Source organism: Thunnus maccoyii, chromosome 22, assembly GCF_910596095.1.
Source record: "Thunnus maccoyii chromosome 22, fThuMac1.1, whole genome shotgun sequence".
In the NCBI taxonomy this organism is placed as follows: Eukaryota; Metazoa; Chordata; class Actinopteri; order Scombriformes; family Scombridae; genus Thunnus; species Thunnus maccoyii.
The window spans coordinates 11,535,202-11,554,284 of NC_056554.1; the positions used below are offsets into that span (position 1 = coordinate 11,535,202).

Below are 19,083 nucleotides of genomic sequence, written 5' to 3' on the forward strand. Positions count from 1 at the left end.
GGCCTCATTTTACTATACTCCCAAAACTATCCCAAAGATTTTTTTTCCACCTAAGGCTAGATGTAAAAAATATCCATCCACTATAATTGATAATGTAGCTTTGACACCACTGAGTTCTGGGGAAAGCTTCACCTGAGCAACTGTTATTGGCTGAGGCGTAATTATCGACACCGGCTGCCCCTGCTGGTTACGCTCAACAGGCTTACTGGCAGTTTCCCTGAGGCATAATGGAAGTAAACATTTTATCAGGTACCTTTGGTAAAGAAATGGCATCAGGGCGCTCATCATTATGGTGGATAAATGCTGTCTGAGTGGAAGACAAATGTACCTAAGGAGCCACTCTAATGATTCTAGCCCGAGGCTCTCTGCATTAGCATACATGCTCTGTCCAGGTTGAAAGCTCCTTAATATTTCAGTGTAAATGTTTTATGTGAACTGTAAATAAACATGTATCATTGTATCTTTATATATTCTTTTTACTACATTTGCAGTTTTTGATTATTTACCAGTAGAAATCTGTGGATTCGTTTAAGTTTAAGCTTTGCAATCCAAAATTGAATGAATGATAATGCAATTATCGATTATGTTAAATTTATTCTTGGGCACAGAAATGAAAAACTACAGCTTAAAGATTCTTTTCCAGCCTCCACCTTTTGATACTGAATGGATTGAAACAAATATTAGATAAATATTAAATCTCTTAGTTGAAAATGTTATAAAACCATTGTACACTTGTACAATGTGTCATTGAGAGACCACTTGCCTCAAACAGAAGAGCCTCCAATGGTTCTGTTATTCACTGAATTAATTAGAGAACTAAAGGGGAATATATTTGAGTGCTAATTAAAAAGTCATCTACAGATTTCATAATTACATGTCCCTTTCAGTTTGTCTGGGAAAAAAAAAAGAATGTCAAAAGCAAACAATCTTTTCATGTAGTCACTAACGCCCTGAAGAGCGATTTAATAATCATGGGTTGGTCTCTACTTTTGATGTGGATAGCTTCTTATATCTCCTTCTGTTCTGACAGTGCAACTACATCATCCCATGCTTGATTGTGATTGTGATCTTCCTCTGCTTCCAACAAAAAGCCTACGTTTCCCCACCTAACCTGCCTGCTTTGGTTCTACTCCTTATTTTGTATGGGTAGGTAAATTAACATCTCAAAACTAAAGTTTTGTTTTTGTTTTTACATTTGCATCACAGATTGCGCCTTAAGCTACTGTATTTAATATATTTTGTAACTGCTAGTTTAAGTGCTTCACTGAGTCTTCGATGTACAACACTTACTATATTTAGTGAAATATTTAGCCTTTTTTTCATGACAGCGGCAGTACATTTAATAGAAATGTCTGTAGTACATGTCTTGCACAAAGACATCCCATGATGCAAAGAGGCTCTTGTAATGATAAACTGTGTATATATGTCAGTGTGTGGAGTTGCTTCGCAGCTTTGAAGACATGTCAGATTTTGCCCAATGGTACATTCAATTTGACAGTTTAAATTGCATCCTCTTTCAGCTATGGCAACACCCTGTGGCTAGTCAGAATTTAATTTGTTCAATGGCTATCATGGCTGTCCCTCTCTTATATATTTTGAAAAGCTGGTATACAGTAGTTGTTGTGTAAAAGATATTAGGTATGTTTTTATTAAGATACATTTTTGTCATTATCACCTTTATTGGATAGGACAGTATAGAGGCAGACAGGAAAAAAGGGGAGAGAGAGAGAGGTCCCCATGGGTTTTGTGGTATGTGCTTAATCCTTTTGGCTATCAGGACACCCCACTATCAATCAAAATGATTTGATAGCTAAAAAATTGTCACACTTTGCCAGTCTTATAGGGAAAATACTGTAAGTTCTTGGTTGACAAAATCATAACTGTTTATAGTACATCACCTGTATTTTTCTTGTATTTGTAATTGGGACATTATCATAAACGAAGGGGTAACTGCTCTAAATGTGCAGCACAGTAATTTAAGCTGATTCATATTAAGTTGGTACTGTGCTGCGGTGAGGATTATAGCATCAGTGCAATGCACTTGCTGTTACATCATTGTCTACTTGAGCTCCCATGTGAAAACCCATATGTAAATGAAGTGTCACATGTATAATACCCAACACCATAAACCATACCTTGAGGCCTACTAGATCATTCACAGCCCAAAAGAAGACAGCTAAGTCAATGAGATTTGGACCTAAAAATATACCACATCTAACAAGTTCTGTAGTTTGTTGGGATTTTTTTTTTAAGTATGCCTGAATTTCCAGAGATCATACTGAGCTCATGAATAAAATGATAATTTAGTTATTTTTCTCTCATTTTCATTTAACTGCTGGGTCACTTAGTGGACATGCAAATGATCGCAGAGGCAGGTGGTGCTATTAAAGCACAAATGGTACAACTGACCTAGTAATCTGCATTGTTGAATTAAAAATGCCATGGATTCAGTAAGTGCTAACATGAAATCTGCCACGGGGTGCCATATTAACCCTGATAGTGAGTTTAATGAGTCTGGGTCACAGTTGAGGTCAGCTTATTCTTTGTGATTTCAATTTCGTGTCGCTAAAGCCGGTGGATCCTTGTTTTTCCTCTCTGTCTGCTTGCATGACACTGTGTTGTTTTATTTAGGTGGTCCATCACCCCCATGATGTACCCCGCCTCCTTCATCTTCAGCGTACCCAGCACAGCCTATGTGGTGCTGACCTGTATAAACCTCTTCATCGGTATTAACGGCAGCGTGGCCACCTTTGTTATGGAGCTATTTGATGATGATGTAAGTGGTGGCCACACACAAACACACACAAATACACACAAACACACAAATATTCCAGAGAGGACGGATAAATAACCAGACAAGCAGACGCTCACGCACATACAGTATATGCATCATTTTAACAACATGGAAGACACAGTTCCTGTGAAAAAGCAGGCACAGACATTCAGTCTCCCATAGCTGCATAAAAATTATATTTAGAAGATATAGCAGTGGATTGCTAATTGACTTGAATCATACTGTAGATAAACGCTCTGTGTTTTCGAAGCAAAGGCTTCTATACGCGTGTGGGTGGAGTGTGTACCCACCTGGTATAACTTTTAATATATTTCCTTTATCCTCTCAAGGATTTTTCAAAGGAGTTATTTTCTCTATTCTCTTTAATGTTTAATCGTTTAGTGAGAATTGCGTCTTCGGAGAACTTTTCCTCATCCATCTTTCAGCAAGTGTTCATTTTAACTGCAAGGCTGCCTCGGTCTCAGGGGAATCAAAAGACAAAGACACTGGGAAAAAAAAAAAGAGCTAAAAAATGGAAACCTCAGGTTGGAGAGGAAGAGAGCGAGGGGAATGTTGACTGACATTCATTTTACTTTTGATTGTTATTTGAATCACATTTCGTTATAAAAGAGAAATTGGCCTGCTCTGACTATACAATGTGTGAAACAGCCAGAGCTTTCAATAGCAGGACCTCAGTTACTTACAGGTGGTGATGTTTGGGGAAAATCATCTGCTTTTCTTGATGTCTTTTTTTTCATTTGGGCTCTGAACTAAATATGTCTAATTTGATTTGTAGACTTAATTGTTATTTGCATGATTAGCATACATGATCCACACTTGAATTTTTTTTTTCTTCAGTTCATATTTTTAGCCTCACGCTGATCAGTCATTCCTTGTCAACAGGCACAACGGCGCTTCACTCTCTGACAAGCTGCTTATACATCTGATGCTTCATCACAATGTCTCCCACAGCTCTGATCTGACACTTCAGATGGAGTGTAATGTTGTCTGAAAGATTTTGCCTCTGCACACTCCCAACTTCGACACGCCTGCCTCTGACTTGATGTTTCCTCTGGCGCCGCTCGGCAATGGCATGGGATGTTTACTGTCTCCTAACGAGGCTGCCTCATTTACATTGTGATTTCATTATCAGCGACGTTCATTATCAATTTGTATTTTTCGACTGGCACGTCTCTCCTCAAAGAAAGTCATCGTTGCCATTTTGTTGTCTCTGCGTTATCTTTATTTATTGATACAGTGTTAGTGGAGCATATTACTCATAAGGGGCGCCATTGTTGGTAATTTAATGGACAGCATGTTGCCCACAGGCAGTGTAAAGGGACGGATTTACTGTGCACATCTCTTATCCAAGGCATTAGGAAGGGAGATAGTATTTCTCTCAGGATCGGCTGAGACCGGACAGGGGTCCGTGATAATTCTCCTAATCTGACTTGATTTCACCGCTGATAAGAGAAGCTGATGGGTCAACATCAATCAACAAATGTTCCAACACAGGTTTCCATGTTTAGAGTGGATATCTCTACAGAACACTTCAAAAAACAACTAACGTAGATACGACAGTGCCCCGGTGTGCCCTAGTTAGGCAGAGAGGGTAGACAAAACAGCTCAATCCAGGATTCTCCCTTTGCAATTTCTACCATTTCAAAGCTTCGTGTCATCATTTATAGACTGCTCAGCAGTGGCATTAGTTAAACAGCGTCGCTCAAAAGTAAAGCTACAGGCTTCAGACTGTTCTGTTTTCAAGCACAGGGTGAATCTAGATCCCTTTTGGGTATAGCACCCTTTTTTATAAGAGAGGAAATAGAAAAAGTAACAGAGTGAGAAAGCAGAGCTGCAGTTTACAGACTTGGTGCCCCAGTTTTGTCTCGAGACCAATGGGAGATTTTCTTCCCCCCAGGACTGTCCAGCTCCCTGTGGATTGCATCAATCCCAGCCTGCCTTGTATCTTCGAAGCAGTGTCTGAGTCAATACCTCCACCACGTGCCACTCAGAGATAACCACAGGCACATATAGATTTTCTAGGATAAACATATAGGTGTGGCAGCGTGGGTAGGTACTGCTTAACTCATGTAGTGTAATTGGAGAGCACTGTGTGCTGTCCAGCAGCTTTCATTGACTGGATGTTTCAATTGGCGTAAAGGGTAGTAATTTTACATAGTATAAGCTTTATAACAAAAACTGGTTTCATTCTCAATTTTTTAAAAATCTATACAGAATATGTCAATATTTATAGTGTACAGACAGATACGGATGCAAACATGTGTTCAGGGCAGCTTAGTCTGTTTTCCCTCTATTCTTTTTCAAAATAACTACTCCTCTACAAAACATAGCATGACAACTACAGCACAGATTTAGCTAAAATCCTTACAAACTCCTGAATTTGCCGATTGATAACATTCTCACCTTTCCACAGGAGCCACAGTAGCACAAAAAAAAGTATGAATATCATCTCCAGAAAATATCTAACAAGACTGTTCGAGCCGTATAATGTGTCTGTCTGCTCTCATTGTGATTCCCAGCATTATGAATGAAGCCGTGCTGTGTGAATAAGCACATGTAGCGATATGGGTCAGATAAGCACCTCGCAGACTGTACCACCTTCAGAACCATTTGAAAATGATTTATGGGCATATAGCACAAACGTAAAAAGGGAAAATTGTCCGACATTTCATCATCTCTGACTAAGAGCCTCTTAGATCTCCTTGATGAACACCCAGCCAAAATAAGATCTGTTATTTCATGTATTGATCTCAAATTAAGTCTCTTCACATTCCTCCGCCAGACAGATGGGCCCCATTCAGCCAAGGTCACCGCTGTTGTTTATTTATTTGACTTTCTTTATCTCTGTAGGTGCCTTTAGAAGATCTTAAGATGTGTGTATATGTGTGCATTTACATACATTTGCCGACAGCTGAGGAATAACAATATGTTTTAGATGAAATGTTTACATTAAGGAAATATAGTGTTAATGTCATCTTTAGGTATATGTTTTATCTTTTCCATGTTTAAATACAAAAGAAGATGCATGTTGTGCTGCAATGAAATAACAAATATACAGTATATCAATCCAAAAATCTGCTCAGGAAGTACAGCTCCTCCATTACCGATGTGCTTTTTAAGCAATATTGCAATATATCAGACTGTTGCGCTTTATTGGCATTATCTGTAATATTTATTTTCTGAATGTTATGACAATGGATGTATTGATTGATGAGAGGGATTCATTTCTCAAATGATCTCCCATCCTTATTTAGAGTACAATGTATCTCTGAAGTGTGATCGCAGTTCTTTGTACCCTTTAGTCTTCAAACAAATGTGTAAAGTGTAGATAAAAGGAGTGATGAATTATTGTTCAACACATTGCCGGACATCTGAAGGTTTGCTTTGACATTATGATCAATGAAGCCTTTTCATCATATTCTCATATCAGCCTAAGAGAAACTAGGCCAGTGACCACCTACTGGTGGGAAAAAAAAAATCATCTCACATATGCATATGCTTTGCTTTTGATCTTGAGCATTACTGTATGTTTTACCACAAGGAGAAAAGATTAACTTAGATTGCTTTATTCTCTTTGACTTGTTCACCCTTGCATGACGTGTCAGGAACAGTAATACAGTACGTGAGTGTTAAACAAGATAAGATCCTTTCACATCATTTCTTATTGTTTGTAAATTACTTCACCCCCTAAATGGTTTAGACTATCCAGGATGAAGTTGAACTTAAGGACTTTTGGCATACCGGCATAACTTTTCAGCATGAATGTGGAGTTACCTACTGAAGCAATTACAGTAGAAAAACATTGTTGATCCTTTTTAATCAGATTCGGTCATGCCTCCTCTTCCATGATTACGTGGAAGTCAAAAGTGGGGAAAGCAAGTAGTGTGTATTAGACATCCAGTAAATTTACTTGATAAAAATATCTTTAAATCCTTTGAATTGTTTTTAAAGGCTGACTGACTCAGATGGCTGCATGCACTGATCCTCGACTGCCAGTTGAAAGCTTACTCAGTGAAACAAATAAATCACAGCGCAATTACAAGTATCCATGCATAAATTCTGGGCATCTGGAAATCTTGCACACAGCTTTAACAAAATGCACCGCCACCCCTACCCCGACTACTCTTTGCACGGACTTGCCCAAAAAACGGAAATTATGAATTTATAGTCTCCCTCCATGTACATGTATGCAGAGGCTTTGAAGACTATGCTGCAATGAAGCAGTATGCATAATGCATGAACTTGCTTTTGAACGCCATGCCGCACCAAATGTAGTGATATTTTCCTCTTCTTTTTCCTCTCTCACCCTTTCCTTCCTCCACAACTTCCTTCCTTATTTCCACCCTTGTGAGCCGGTCCGTTACAACCGCGTCCATTGTGTCTGCGTTTAATTAATTATTGCTTCGGTGCTTGAATTGTAGCCTCAGGGAGGAGGAAGGGAGGAAAGGGACATTCAAATTTGGGGGGGGAGAAAGACAAGTTGAAGCCAGGAAATGCCTTGTCAAGATAAGAGTAGCTGCTTGTGAAACAATATGATTTGAGTTTTAGCTTGTGTGCATCTGTCTTTTTGTTCTTGTATATCAGAGGAAAGAAAGAGGCAAACACAGAGTGCCTGTAGGTGTTCTGTGTTCTTTTTCAGCTGTGTCTCTTTGGTCAGTCAATCAATCAATCAATCAATAAGTCAGTCAATCAAGTTTATTTGTCACATGTAATCATATAAGGTACAATCACAGTGAAATGTCTATCCTTAGTAACGGTTTTGAGCACTTCCTCATCAGTTTGTGTACGCGCGCCACCTCACAGCTCGCACGGTATTTCAACATCAAGAAGCTAGATGAACCGAGGTGCTCTGTGCTTCCTCGCCTTGCCATTTGAAGCCCTCGCAACACAACATCGCTCAGCATGCAAATGGAGCGCAGGATGTTTGTTAATTATCTGTGTTTGCGTCAGGAAGCTACACACTGCTCTTCTGAAGCTCTCACGCCTCTGGCCCTGCTGATTTCAGGCGACTATTCAAAATATTGGGTTTGTGCGTGCTAATTCCCAGTCAGGGCTCAAATATTCAAAGCTTTCACATGCCACTAATTTTTTTATGTTGTGTGTGTGTGTGTGTGTGTGTGTGTGTGTGTTTGTGTGCATTGTCCTCAACAGAACGTCTCCCGCATCAACAACATAGTGAAGCAGGTGCTGCTGATATTCCCACATTTCTGTCTGGGCCGAGGGCTAATCGACATGGCCAAGAACCAGGCGATGGCCACCCTCTTCAGCAATTTTGGTGAGAGGCCACCGACACTATCATTGTATAACTAATCACAGAGAGAAAACACCCACCTTAATAATTACTTTAGCCTAATGTAAAGTTCTAAAATTGTTTTTCCTCAAAGAAAAGTGAAGACATCTGTCAATAGGATGAGAAATTAGATACAGAGCAGATGAGGTGTATGAAGTCACAAAGTCTTGACATGCTTTTCTTTCAGTGGAAACAAGATTACTGTTATGGTCCCAGTCTGGCTTTATGTCACTCCACCATTCCACCAGGTGCCCTCAGGCTTTTCTGCCTGTTTAAGACTGGACTTAGTGGAAAGAAGGTCAGATAAGAGAGGTTGCAGATTACCTTTAAGAACCACCTGAGAAACCGTTGCTTTCTACATTGATGTTGGAATTAAGCGCTCAAGTGAACTGAAACACTAGTTATGTTATTCAGAGCTGCAGTTGTCTTTTAGTTCGTTTCATGTCGTTTCATGCAGCTTTAATATGAAAGCCACTCTGCTTGACCGACTGAGTGCTCATTGCGATTTGTGCACTTATTTTAGTTGTGTTCATGTGGGTTCTGGGACAGTTTGTGCACGGTTATATTGTGCTTTCTGGGCTTTTTGCTTTTCTGTTTGCTCTGTGTTTCCCTTTTGTGTTCCTGTGCTACATGCCTGCCCTGCATCAGTCTCATTAGACCTGCCCTGCTCCCTGTGTCTTCTCAGTCAATAAGCTCCCAGCCTGCCCTTGTGTCTTTTCCACCTGTTCCTTGTTGTTTCATTAGTTCAGTTTGTATTTAAGTCCCGGTTTTCAGTTCAGTTTTGTTGGATCCTGTGTTCAGTTTATTCTGCTTTGTTCTGCTCCATTTGTTCAGTTCTGTTCAGTTCAGTTCAGTTTTACTTTGCTTGTATCTTAGCCTAGAATAAAGACATTATTCTTCAGCTTTACTCTGCCTACGGTCTACTGCATTTTGGTCCACCTGCTCCGCTCCACTTAACAATTTCTGGTTCTATAATAGAGCTTTCAACAGAAGTTGAATGTAAAGGTCGATACTTAGTGAAAAAAATAGTAAATTTAGTCTGAAATAGTCTGAAAACACTTCCTTACCAGAATCAACATTATTTCTCTTGTATTAGTCTTAAATAGCCCTTGAACAACATACTGTTTTTTTTTTTTAAAAAGGGACCCTATAATATTTCATTATAACATTCTAGCTCTTTATCCCACCAGCAAGAGAAATATTTGTCCAGTAACATAACTCCCAAACCTCCTCTAAGGCCATACACTCCACATGTTAAATTTAGTCAGGAGAAAGGGAGAAGAGGGGAACAAGGCTGTCAAGGTGGATCTGGGGTTGAAGGGGCAATCAAGAGGCAAAGAGGCACATGAAAGAGCAAGAGGAGTCTTATCTGTAGAGAGATGGAGCAGGAAATAGTGGTTTGAGGAATCATTTGCGGCGGTGGCGGAGAGCAGGAAGAGAAAAGCAATCACAACTTAAAAGGGCTAGTGTGGAGAGGGGGCTATTTACCAGAGAATGAGACTGAAAGCGCTTTCGTTTTTGTTGTCTTCTTACTCTTCTCCCCCTCAGGCTCAAGGGTTGTAGAAGCTGAGAGGAGGAGGAAAAGAGAGAGCAGAATTGAAAATGATTAGAGTGGGGGGCTGTCACTGGTTTACTTACGTGTTCATTAGCCAAAAGAGGCTTCAACATGAAAAGTACAGGATGTCAGCGATTTCCTTACATGACTTAGGTGACAGCAATTTTTTTTAAGGCTAAGTGGTGTTTTAAACTGCTGGCTTTCACCAATGAAGATGTCTAAAAATCACTTCAAAGAGCTGACAAATTCCAGCTCTCCACTAACTTTTGACAAAGATATATTTGGCTGCCCATGAAAGAAACACACCTGGTAATTCCTTTTTGTTTTGACAATGTCTCTGCTAAACCATCCACTGAACTTGTAGATAAAAAATGATTAACAAGAGGTGATACACACTAATAATGCATTTATTTACTTACCTTCTCATATGTGTATTAAATTGGTTCATCTCCATATTGTTTTCTGATCTTCTTTCCTTTCTTTCTTTCGCTCTTATTCTCTTTATTAGGGGAGGACCGTTTCAAGGACCCGCTTAGCTGGGAGATGGTGGGAAAGAATCTTTGCGCCATGTCCATCCAGGGAGTTGTCATGTTTACCGTCACGATCCTCATTCAGTATAAGTTCTTCTGCAAACCAAGGTAACAGCTGCTGTCAAGAACTGTTGAATTAACTCAAAATTGTCCACAAACAGTTTAAAAACCTCTTCATTCTTCTGTTCATTGTTGATCTCACTCTTCTTAGTCAGTTCTTGTTCATTGTTCCTTTAAATATGCATCCTTTATTTGCATCTGTACTGTATCTCTATCTGTTCTGTATTTCCATCCAGTCTTTGTTTCAGTGAGATAAACGTTTTGCCTCCTATTCAACTCCCATCTAAATTAGTCATGTACTGTATATTCATTTTATATAAAACATCTGTTGCACCATGAATGTGTTTGGCAAATACTACCCAATTTACTTTTTTTGCCTGACTGTTTACTTTCTGCAAAAGCGAGGTTGGCATGGAAACTAATTCCTGTGGCTTTTACTACAGTATTTATGAAAACTGCAGAGGTTGTTTCACTGAGCTCCAACTTTGACCGAGATAATTTGTCACGTGAGTTCATGTTAATTTTAATGAAGGGTGTTATACCAACTGTGGTTGACTCTCTTTGCCAGGCTTATTTCAGGGAAGTCATTATCTGCAGAGGAAGAGGATATTGATGTTGCTCGGGAACGTGAGCGGGTGTATGAAGGCAGGGCCCAGAACGACCTTCTGAGGATCTGTGATCTGACTAAGGTATTGTGCAGTGTGTTTTTCACTTCTTGCTAAAATGTTGCTTTTATTGTAATGAAAAGTGTTTGATACACTTTTTCCCACTTTGTTAATTCAATTTCTTTTATGAAATGTGAGATTGTTTTACAGTATTTATGGCAGCAAGCCACAAGTAGCCACAAGTCACTTCCCTCAGGCTATCAGGATGATAAACTCTGACTTCTGGACTCTGTGTTAGGGGTGGAGCCAAATACGGTATTCAGAAAAGCACAAATAGTGGGTTTTTACATATATTTATTTCATACAAATATCTTAAAAATCACACAGGTTGGGACTTGTAGCATAGCAAGGTTACATCGCTGTCTCTGTCTCTCTCCTCTGCTCCGCTCTGCTGTCTGTCTTTGTGTCATAGATATAAGGTCTGTGTGTCTGGCAGAGCTTAGCTTTGGCTTTGGAGTGGTCAGTGCAGTTGACTGTGGTTTGGAAGGTCAGAGTTCAAGACCCAGTGTTGAAACCCTACTTTGCAAAATAGTTTAGGAAGAACACTTATTGTAACACTTTAATATCCTAAAATTAGAAGTACAATAAAAACTACAACAGGATTGTTACGCCTATTTCCACTTTTATTTGAATACAAATACAAATAATTTTTTCTCCCTCAACAAATACAAATACAAATACTGGGCTCTCTGCACACCCCTACTCTGTGTAGTGCTTACTATATATTTATGGGTTTTTTTTTTTACATTTTTTAATAATTGTTCTAATTCTTATTTTTACTACTACTCCTATTCGTATTGCTTTATTAAACACAACTCTTTTAGCGCAGCCTCAATAGTATGCCGCCCTGCATTTCACTGCACATATTTTATGAGCATATGACATCTTTGAACAAAACATTTGAAGCAATCAACCCCCCCCCCCCACGGTCAGACAAAATTTTCATAATCTTTTCTTGCATTATGTAACCCTGTATGTGCAGTTACACCCTGCACAAAAAAAACATCTTGATCACTTGTGAATTTGCAGAAATCAATTTTATCTGTGCCTGTGAGGGAGGGCTTTTCAAAGTTTTTTCCTGCACCTGCATTATTCAGTTTGCGGAGCAAATCAGAAAGACAGATTGGTAGCCAGCAGCTGTGCACATTCATAAACATAGTGAGTGGGCAGAACCAAACAAGATTGCATTTTAAAGGCTGAAAGGTCTGCGCTCCTGTACAGTTCTGGTCCTCCCCTCCTTGCGGTAGGTGAAATCGAGCGTGCTGTGACGGTGCATGCCTCAACACCACCGAGATTAACGTTTCATCCATCGGCAGATGTTCCTTCCCTGCGGGCGGCGCAGCAGCAGGAAGTGTCACCACAGCAGCCAGCTCCAGTGCCAACAGCTGGACGATCTAACAGCCTTTTTCTTCTTACCACCCTTTCTCACTCCTTTACTCCCTCGATCTTCTCAGTCTCACCATCCTTAATCTTTCACTCATTGCTCACGGATGCAGACGTATGCCGCATTCCCTTGGGTAATTACCAAACAAGTGTTGGGTAAAACAGTTGGGTTTGTAATGTATTACAAATCATCTTACAGGTTGAAAAGGTGTGGCAGGTTGCTGAAATGTTCTTTTTTCAGCAAAAACTCCCTGTACTGTAAATACAGCTTTAAACAGCGCCAAAGAATACATTAGATTTGATTGAGTTCCTCTGCTGTTTACAAGCAGCTGAGCCATTGTTCATGTGCACCTTCATGGTTGACAATATTTCTTTGAAATGAGACACAGTGGCCCAACATCACACAAAAACAGCAGTGCAGTGGCAGAAGGCATCAGGATTCTTCCTGCAGTGCCCTCATTGACTCCCACCACAGCTGTGCCCCATCCATTTGGGGTGTAGATAACAAATTGATCAATGAGCGCATGGCTTCGGTGGCCATGCACCACAGGCTAGGCCCTGTCATAAATCTAAGCATGCCTCTGAAGCGATCGACAGGCCATCAATCATGTGTCAGATTCCTGCTCCTCCCCTTCCTTTTCCTGCTGCTCTAAACAGGAGCGCTTTGCCATGCGCCCCACCTGCTAGCCTCCACTTAGTTGCTGTATTAGCGTTGGCACTGTAATCGATGGAGACTGTAATGGAAGTTTGTCCGTCTGTGAGCATTTTCTAGGCCCAGTGCTGTCATTTTAACCTTCCAGTCACTCACTAAGTTGACAGAGAAAGTTTTTTAGAATGTGACTGCTGTTTGAATTTAAGAGAGTAATGAGTGGCAGGTTGGCATACTTAAATAACATATACATATACATACACATATACAGTATATTTGAAATATGGCATGCTCATATGACAATATGTATTTTGAGTTGACGAATGGTTTAGATGTGACTCATTTGAACAGTATTAAATATAGTATGTATTATGAAAACATTTATATACAGTATATAATGTGTTTTAGAGCCAAGTTTAAGAGTGGTTACTGACATTAATATATTAATATATTACATATTACATGTAATTGATAAAATTATCTCCTTTTTCCCCAGGAATTATATTTTTGCAGCACTTCTTTTTTTTCTTTCACTCAGTGTAATTTGTATTATTTAGAATTTTTTCATTTCATGCCCTTATTAAAATATAACAAATCCATTTGTGCAGTGATTCCCAACCAAATTTTGGAGAGGCTCAGTTAATTTGAAAAGCAAGATATGATATGATTTGGTTAAAAAAAAACAAATATACACCTCTAACCTGAGTAAGACCATATGCTGTGATTAGGATTATATGAATGCTAGTTAGAAAGTGAGCAGAGAAGTTGAAATACATATCCTTGAGTAATGGATAAATGATTGAAAGGTCCAGCTTCTGCCACTCCAAGTGGTGGTCATACAAATGCAAACTTGAAAAAAAGGAGACCTTGCCTTAACATAGACAATTCCAGGATCACTATGTGTTGCATTCACAGTGACAATGCTAACACGCTGAAGCACGTATAATGTTCACAATCTTAGTTGTCATTAGTATACATTTCGTCATAATCCAAAATGTTGAATGAAGTGAAATATGATGCTGGTGCTTGAGGAGCAGTCAGGGGATCACCAAACTGTTAATAATTCATCCTGTGGGGAACATGAATTTCATGACAATCCATCCAATAGTTGTTGAGACTCAACACCACAAGTGAGAACTTCATGGTGGTAGAGTGCTAGATGAAAAACAGGGGATTACCAAAGTCGGTCAGATCCATTGTCTGGGAACCATGGACATCCTTATGAAATGTCATACTAATCCATTTCGCACATGTACATGAGATGTTTCACTGAATAAGTGCATACATTGAAATACTTGTGGCACTAGAGGAAAAGTCAAGAGATCACCAGTCTTATTAGAATTCATCCTCTGGGGACCAAGAATGTTTGTACCCAGTCTCATGGTAATCCAACATATAGTTGTAAAGACATTTCACTAAAAGCCAAAAATGTCAACCTCATGTAGGCGCAAGAGGGAAATTCAAGAGATTAGCAAAGTCAGTAGGATCAATCCATCCATGAATGTCTGTGCAAAATTTCATAGCAATTTATCCAGTAGATGGTCAGATAAATTAGTCTGTGGTGGATCAACCAGTAGACCGACATTGCTATCCCTAGAACCATGACACTAGCATGGCCAAAAATATTACAACAATAACCACTTTTATAAAATGAAGAGTGTTTGATGAAGGTGTACTTGAGCTCATCTAATAGGGCTGTGGGAGTATAACAAAAAAAAGTTGGGAACCACTGCCTTTGCATACATCAGAAAAACACCTCCTAGTACTGCAAGTGAGTTTTAGGATGGATGGACCACATGGTAGTGAGTCTTTTTTAAATAAAGCATTGTTAGTGTCATGGTTTGCTACCTGAGGTATAGCATTCAGCACTCTTGAATCTACATTTTAGGTTTGCACAACTGCCGCCATCACATTCTCTCAACTGTCTCATCTGATTAAACGTCTGCATGCTTATCGTGACAGCTGCTGTGGTGCTTGAGTCAGAGGGGAATTATCCTTTAATTGCCTTCCTCCATACATGTATCTGGTGCTTTGATGTAGCTTTAGCACTGCAAACTATCACTAAAAAGTAGTATGTGTAATCCAGGTTGATGAGTACTGAGTGCAGCTGCCAGATGGCACTGAAAAAATGATGGATCTATGCACCTCCTGCTTTTATCAAATTCTTTTGGTGTGCCAACTGTAATAAACACAATGACGCTGTTTGTTAGGCGGCTTGAAGTGGCAGTTCTAAATTTACATTTGCCCTGTAGCATTCAGAGTACAGCTGGGACAGTTGACCTTTTTAATGGTGGATATTCGGTCTAGAGATTCAAAACAGGAAATGTGTCCTTCATACTGAGATACATATGCTGTCACTTTTTCTGTTTTAATGAACATTCACTGTTTCAATCTCTGACATTCACTTACAAGCACGTAAACACACACACAGCAGTCATGGAGAACTATGTTTTACAACTTTTAAAAATTGAAAAAAACAGCCAACAGTAGTCATTCTTTTATAACACAAAGGGGCACAGTGCTGTCCTTGGTTTTGAATTCTAAATGTTTTAACTGTCACACTCAGCAACAGCAACAAAGGCCTTGTCATGTCTTTTCATGCAAGAGCAAGACAACACTGCTTTCAATCCACTTTGAAAACATATCAAACCCTAGCATAGTCTTGCATGTAGAAAAACACCTCATGCACTAAATACCTTATTTTGTCGAATGTTTGCCTGGTATTTTTTTAGATTTTCACAAATCCAATTCACTTGAAGTGGATGTTTCTTTACCACCTCTGGAGAGATCTTCAGACAATGCAGACTTGAATGCAAATGCGTATGGATGAGGCTGGTCAGCAGGGGAGAAGGTGGATGTAGCGTAGAAAGTTTTCAAGTGAGATGTGGAAAAACATCAACCACCTTTTCATTTCCAGTGTTGCTACAAAATCTTAGCAGGATACTGACTCACAATCAGAATGTGAGAGGTTTCATTCTCTTCTTTGTCCTGAGAGATGTGATTCTGCATCTCATGTGGTCTAGTTTTCTTTTTTAGCCATGGTAGCAGTTCTAGGGATGCCAGTGTTGGTTTGTCTAACAGTCTGTCAGTCCAACACTTTGATCAAGAGTGAAATATATCAACAACTATCAAATGGATTACCATAAAATTTGGTGCAGGTCCCCACAAACTGAATCCTAATGACTTTGGTGATTGCCTAACCTTTCATGTAATACCACCAGAAAAATTAATCTTGTTCAAACCTTCAACTAATGACAGGATACCTCCAAAACTAATCACCAAATTCCCATAATTTCAACATGTTAAAATATATTAATTACACTGTATATTAGTTAAAGCTGCACTGACATATTTTTCTATTAACAATGGGTCAGATGACCCCATCTAACGTGGAAGGGGTCACTCATAGTGATGAACCCACTGAGAATTACCACTCAAATATGCATTTTCTCTTAGCTCTAACTAGCATTTTAGTGACTTTCGGATAATTGTTTTGGTTTGGTTTGCCACTCGATGCTATGGTATGGAGGATATTTTTGGTCATAATTAAAGTTTTTTTCTCTGCCACGCAGAGGCACCTTATGGACAGTAGGGGGAGCTGACTGCTAAAGAGCATACTGCAATGAAACAGAGACAACGGAGCCAGTAGAGTGTGCAGGGTTGTAAGGCAATGGCTTCAACTTGATGAAAGTGTCCTAACATTTTTGTCCATGTGGCCTCACAAAGTCACCAATAAAGGAGCATTAACAATTCCATAGTAATTCCCTATCGGTCTGACAGTAAGAAAGCAGCAGACAGTGCAGCAGGTAAGAGGCTACCATTAGCGACTAGCTATATTAGCTGGTATTTGCTGGCATATATGACTAACGTTATTTTGATACCATGGCCACTTACAAACAGTAAACAGGCAATGTCAAGTCACTTAGGGAGCACTATGCTCTGAGAAAAAAAAAAATCTTCCTGCTCGATTTTCATATGGGTCTTCCAAGAGATGCTGGCTTACAGTGAAGACCAGCTGATTGGGCTAATATAACTTAACTGACTTAATCTGAGCATCATCGCAACCTCCAAGTATTGAATTAGACCTGAGTACACAGCAACAGGGAAACATGGTCATGTATCAAATCATGTTTATTGGTCACTTCACTGTGGTATAAACGTGAGTGAAAGTCTTGGGTGCTTGCTCCACAGCAGTGTATCTGTATAAGACAGACATTACCCAATATACTCTTGTCTAAAAATGTAAAAGGCCTGATTTAATACACGGTTAGACTGTTGAAGCAGTGCAGTGTATGAAGTTAACACAAGCTCCACTGTTTTTCTGTTGCACACTCACTTGTCCTTCACCTGAACATCACAGTGAAGGGACACCTGGTGTCACAGCTTTGGATCAGTGGTCTGCTGCAGTGTTTCCAGAAGTGCTCACTGGGTCGCAGCACAAGCTGGACATTACATACACAGGTGATTCTGTAACCACTGGATCAATGGACACCACTAGGCACAGGACTTTTTCTCTCACTCATACACATTGTCTTGTATTTTATTTTATCTTGTAAAGTTTTTTTTTTATATTTTTACATGATCTATAATTACCTTGTTTTATATTTTGTATTGTATTTTGCTTGGTATATTTTGCTATTCTCTACTGTACATTTCTGTACTCCTTGTAATTGCTGCTGTGTCACCTGAGTTTCCCCTAGGGGATCAATAAAGTGCAATCTTATCTTAACCACTAAAGATGAACAGACTTTACATGACTGTACACAAACAGCACACATTTGTTGTGCTTTACATTATTTGCTTCCACTTTGGCAGATCCACTGCAGAAATTAGAAAGATAAGACGGCTCATTTGGCTGCCAACTCACAGCCACAGGTTTTTATCAACCGCTATTACAGTAATTCAGTGATGACTGAGTTAGTCATTTGTTCTGCTGTCTTTGGAAGAATCTAACTATTCATTTGTTGAGGCAGCAAAATTATTTGTATCTGTATTCAAATAAAAGTAGAAACAGGTGTAACAATCCTGTTTTTTTCATTACACTTCTCATTATAGGATAATAAAATGTTAAAATAAATGTTCTTAAATAAATTATTGCAGCAATGGAAGGTTCTGTCTCACACAGGCTCTGCCCTCTACTGGACTATATGGGTAATACTCTCCTCTAATCACATGCAGTCATCCACTGAAATGTGCATGTATGTAGCCAGCCAATCAGGACGCACCTACTGATTGCATGTGTCCCACACAGTATAAAAGGCAGAGTCTCACTGCAACTCCCATCCTTCTCACTTCAGCGATGACAAAATCAGCTCACTGATCTTACTTCTCCACGGATGGAGTCACTGCTCCAAGCTCGTTCCTGCCCGTCGAAAAAACACAACCCACTGGCCGCTCTGGTTCTCCCAGGTGCCACAAGACGATCCACATGGGCAAGGAGGCTGACTTGCACCTTTCCTCCTCTTTGTCTCATTCCTCATGAGGGCTGCGGCAACAGACCTGTCTTCGCCCACCCCCTTGTGAAACGTTTCTTACAAGGGGTTAGGAAACAACACATGGTGATGTGGTTCTGCGCCCCCGAGTGGGAACTAACGTTGGTGCTTGAGGCCCTAATGAGTGATTTCTATGAGCCTCTGGAGTTCTCCTCTCTGAAGGCATTGTCATTCAGGACAGTTTTGTTGCTTGCACTGACCTCAGCTAAGAGTGAATTGTGTGCCCTGTTGGTTTACCCCAGCTGTTTTTGGTGACCACAGTGGTGCAACTCTCAGGCCGAACCCCTCCTTTGTTCCCAAGACAAGAACATAAGGAGTTCATTTTGTTCGAGAACTATTCAGCTTGAGGCATTTTGTCCTCCACCCCATGGGGACGTCACGGAGTCCACACTGCATCTGTTATGTCCAGTACATGCGTTGGCTTGTTATCTTGAACGCATGGCCCCCTTTTGGCACACTGAACAGCTGTTCATGTGCAAGGAGAGGAATTGGCAGGTAAAGCCGCCCAGCTAGTTGGCTTTGTGAGTGCATCTCCAAAACCTACAGGCAGGCGGGTAAGGACCCCCCCCCCCCCAACGTGGTCTGAGTGCATTCCACATGTGGTGTAGCAGCGTCTATGGCCTTATTCAGTGTGGTGAGTGTCAAGGACATATGCATGGCAGTGT

At 40.0% G+C, this 19,083-nt stretch overlaps 1 protein-coding gene across 6 annotated transcripts in view; it reads left to right on the forward strand.

Moving 5' to 3' along the window:
* LOC121889117 (phospholipid-transporting ATPase ABCA1-like) overlaps positions 1–19,083 on the forward strand; it is a 186,770-nt gene that overhangs the window by 135,298 nt on the left and 32,389 nt on the right. For all 6 annotated transcript variants that reach the window (XR_006093442.1, XM_042400827.1, XM_042400825.1 and 3 more), the window contains 5 exons: positions 1,031–1,146; positions 2,632–2,776; positions 7,946–8,069; positions 10,148–10,277; positions 10,798–10,918. Coding sequence is in view for 5 of the 6 variants with exons in the window: in XM_042400827.1 (XP_042256761.1) it covers positions 1,031–1,146; positions 2,632–2,776; positions 7,946–8,069; positions 10,148–10,277; positions 10,798–10,918 (636 nt within the window). In the remaining variant the exon portion in view is untranslated. The remainder of the gene's footprint in view (positions 1–1,030; positions 1,147–2,631; positions 2,777–7,945; positions 8,070–10,147; positions 10,278–10,797; positions 10,919–19,083) is intronic.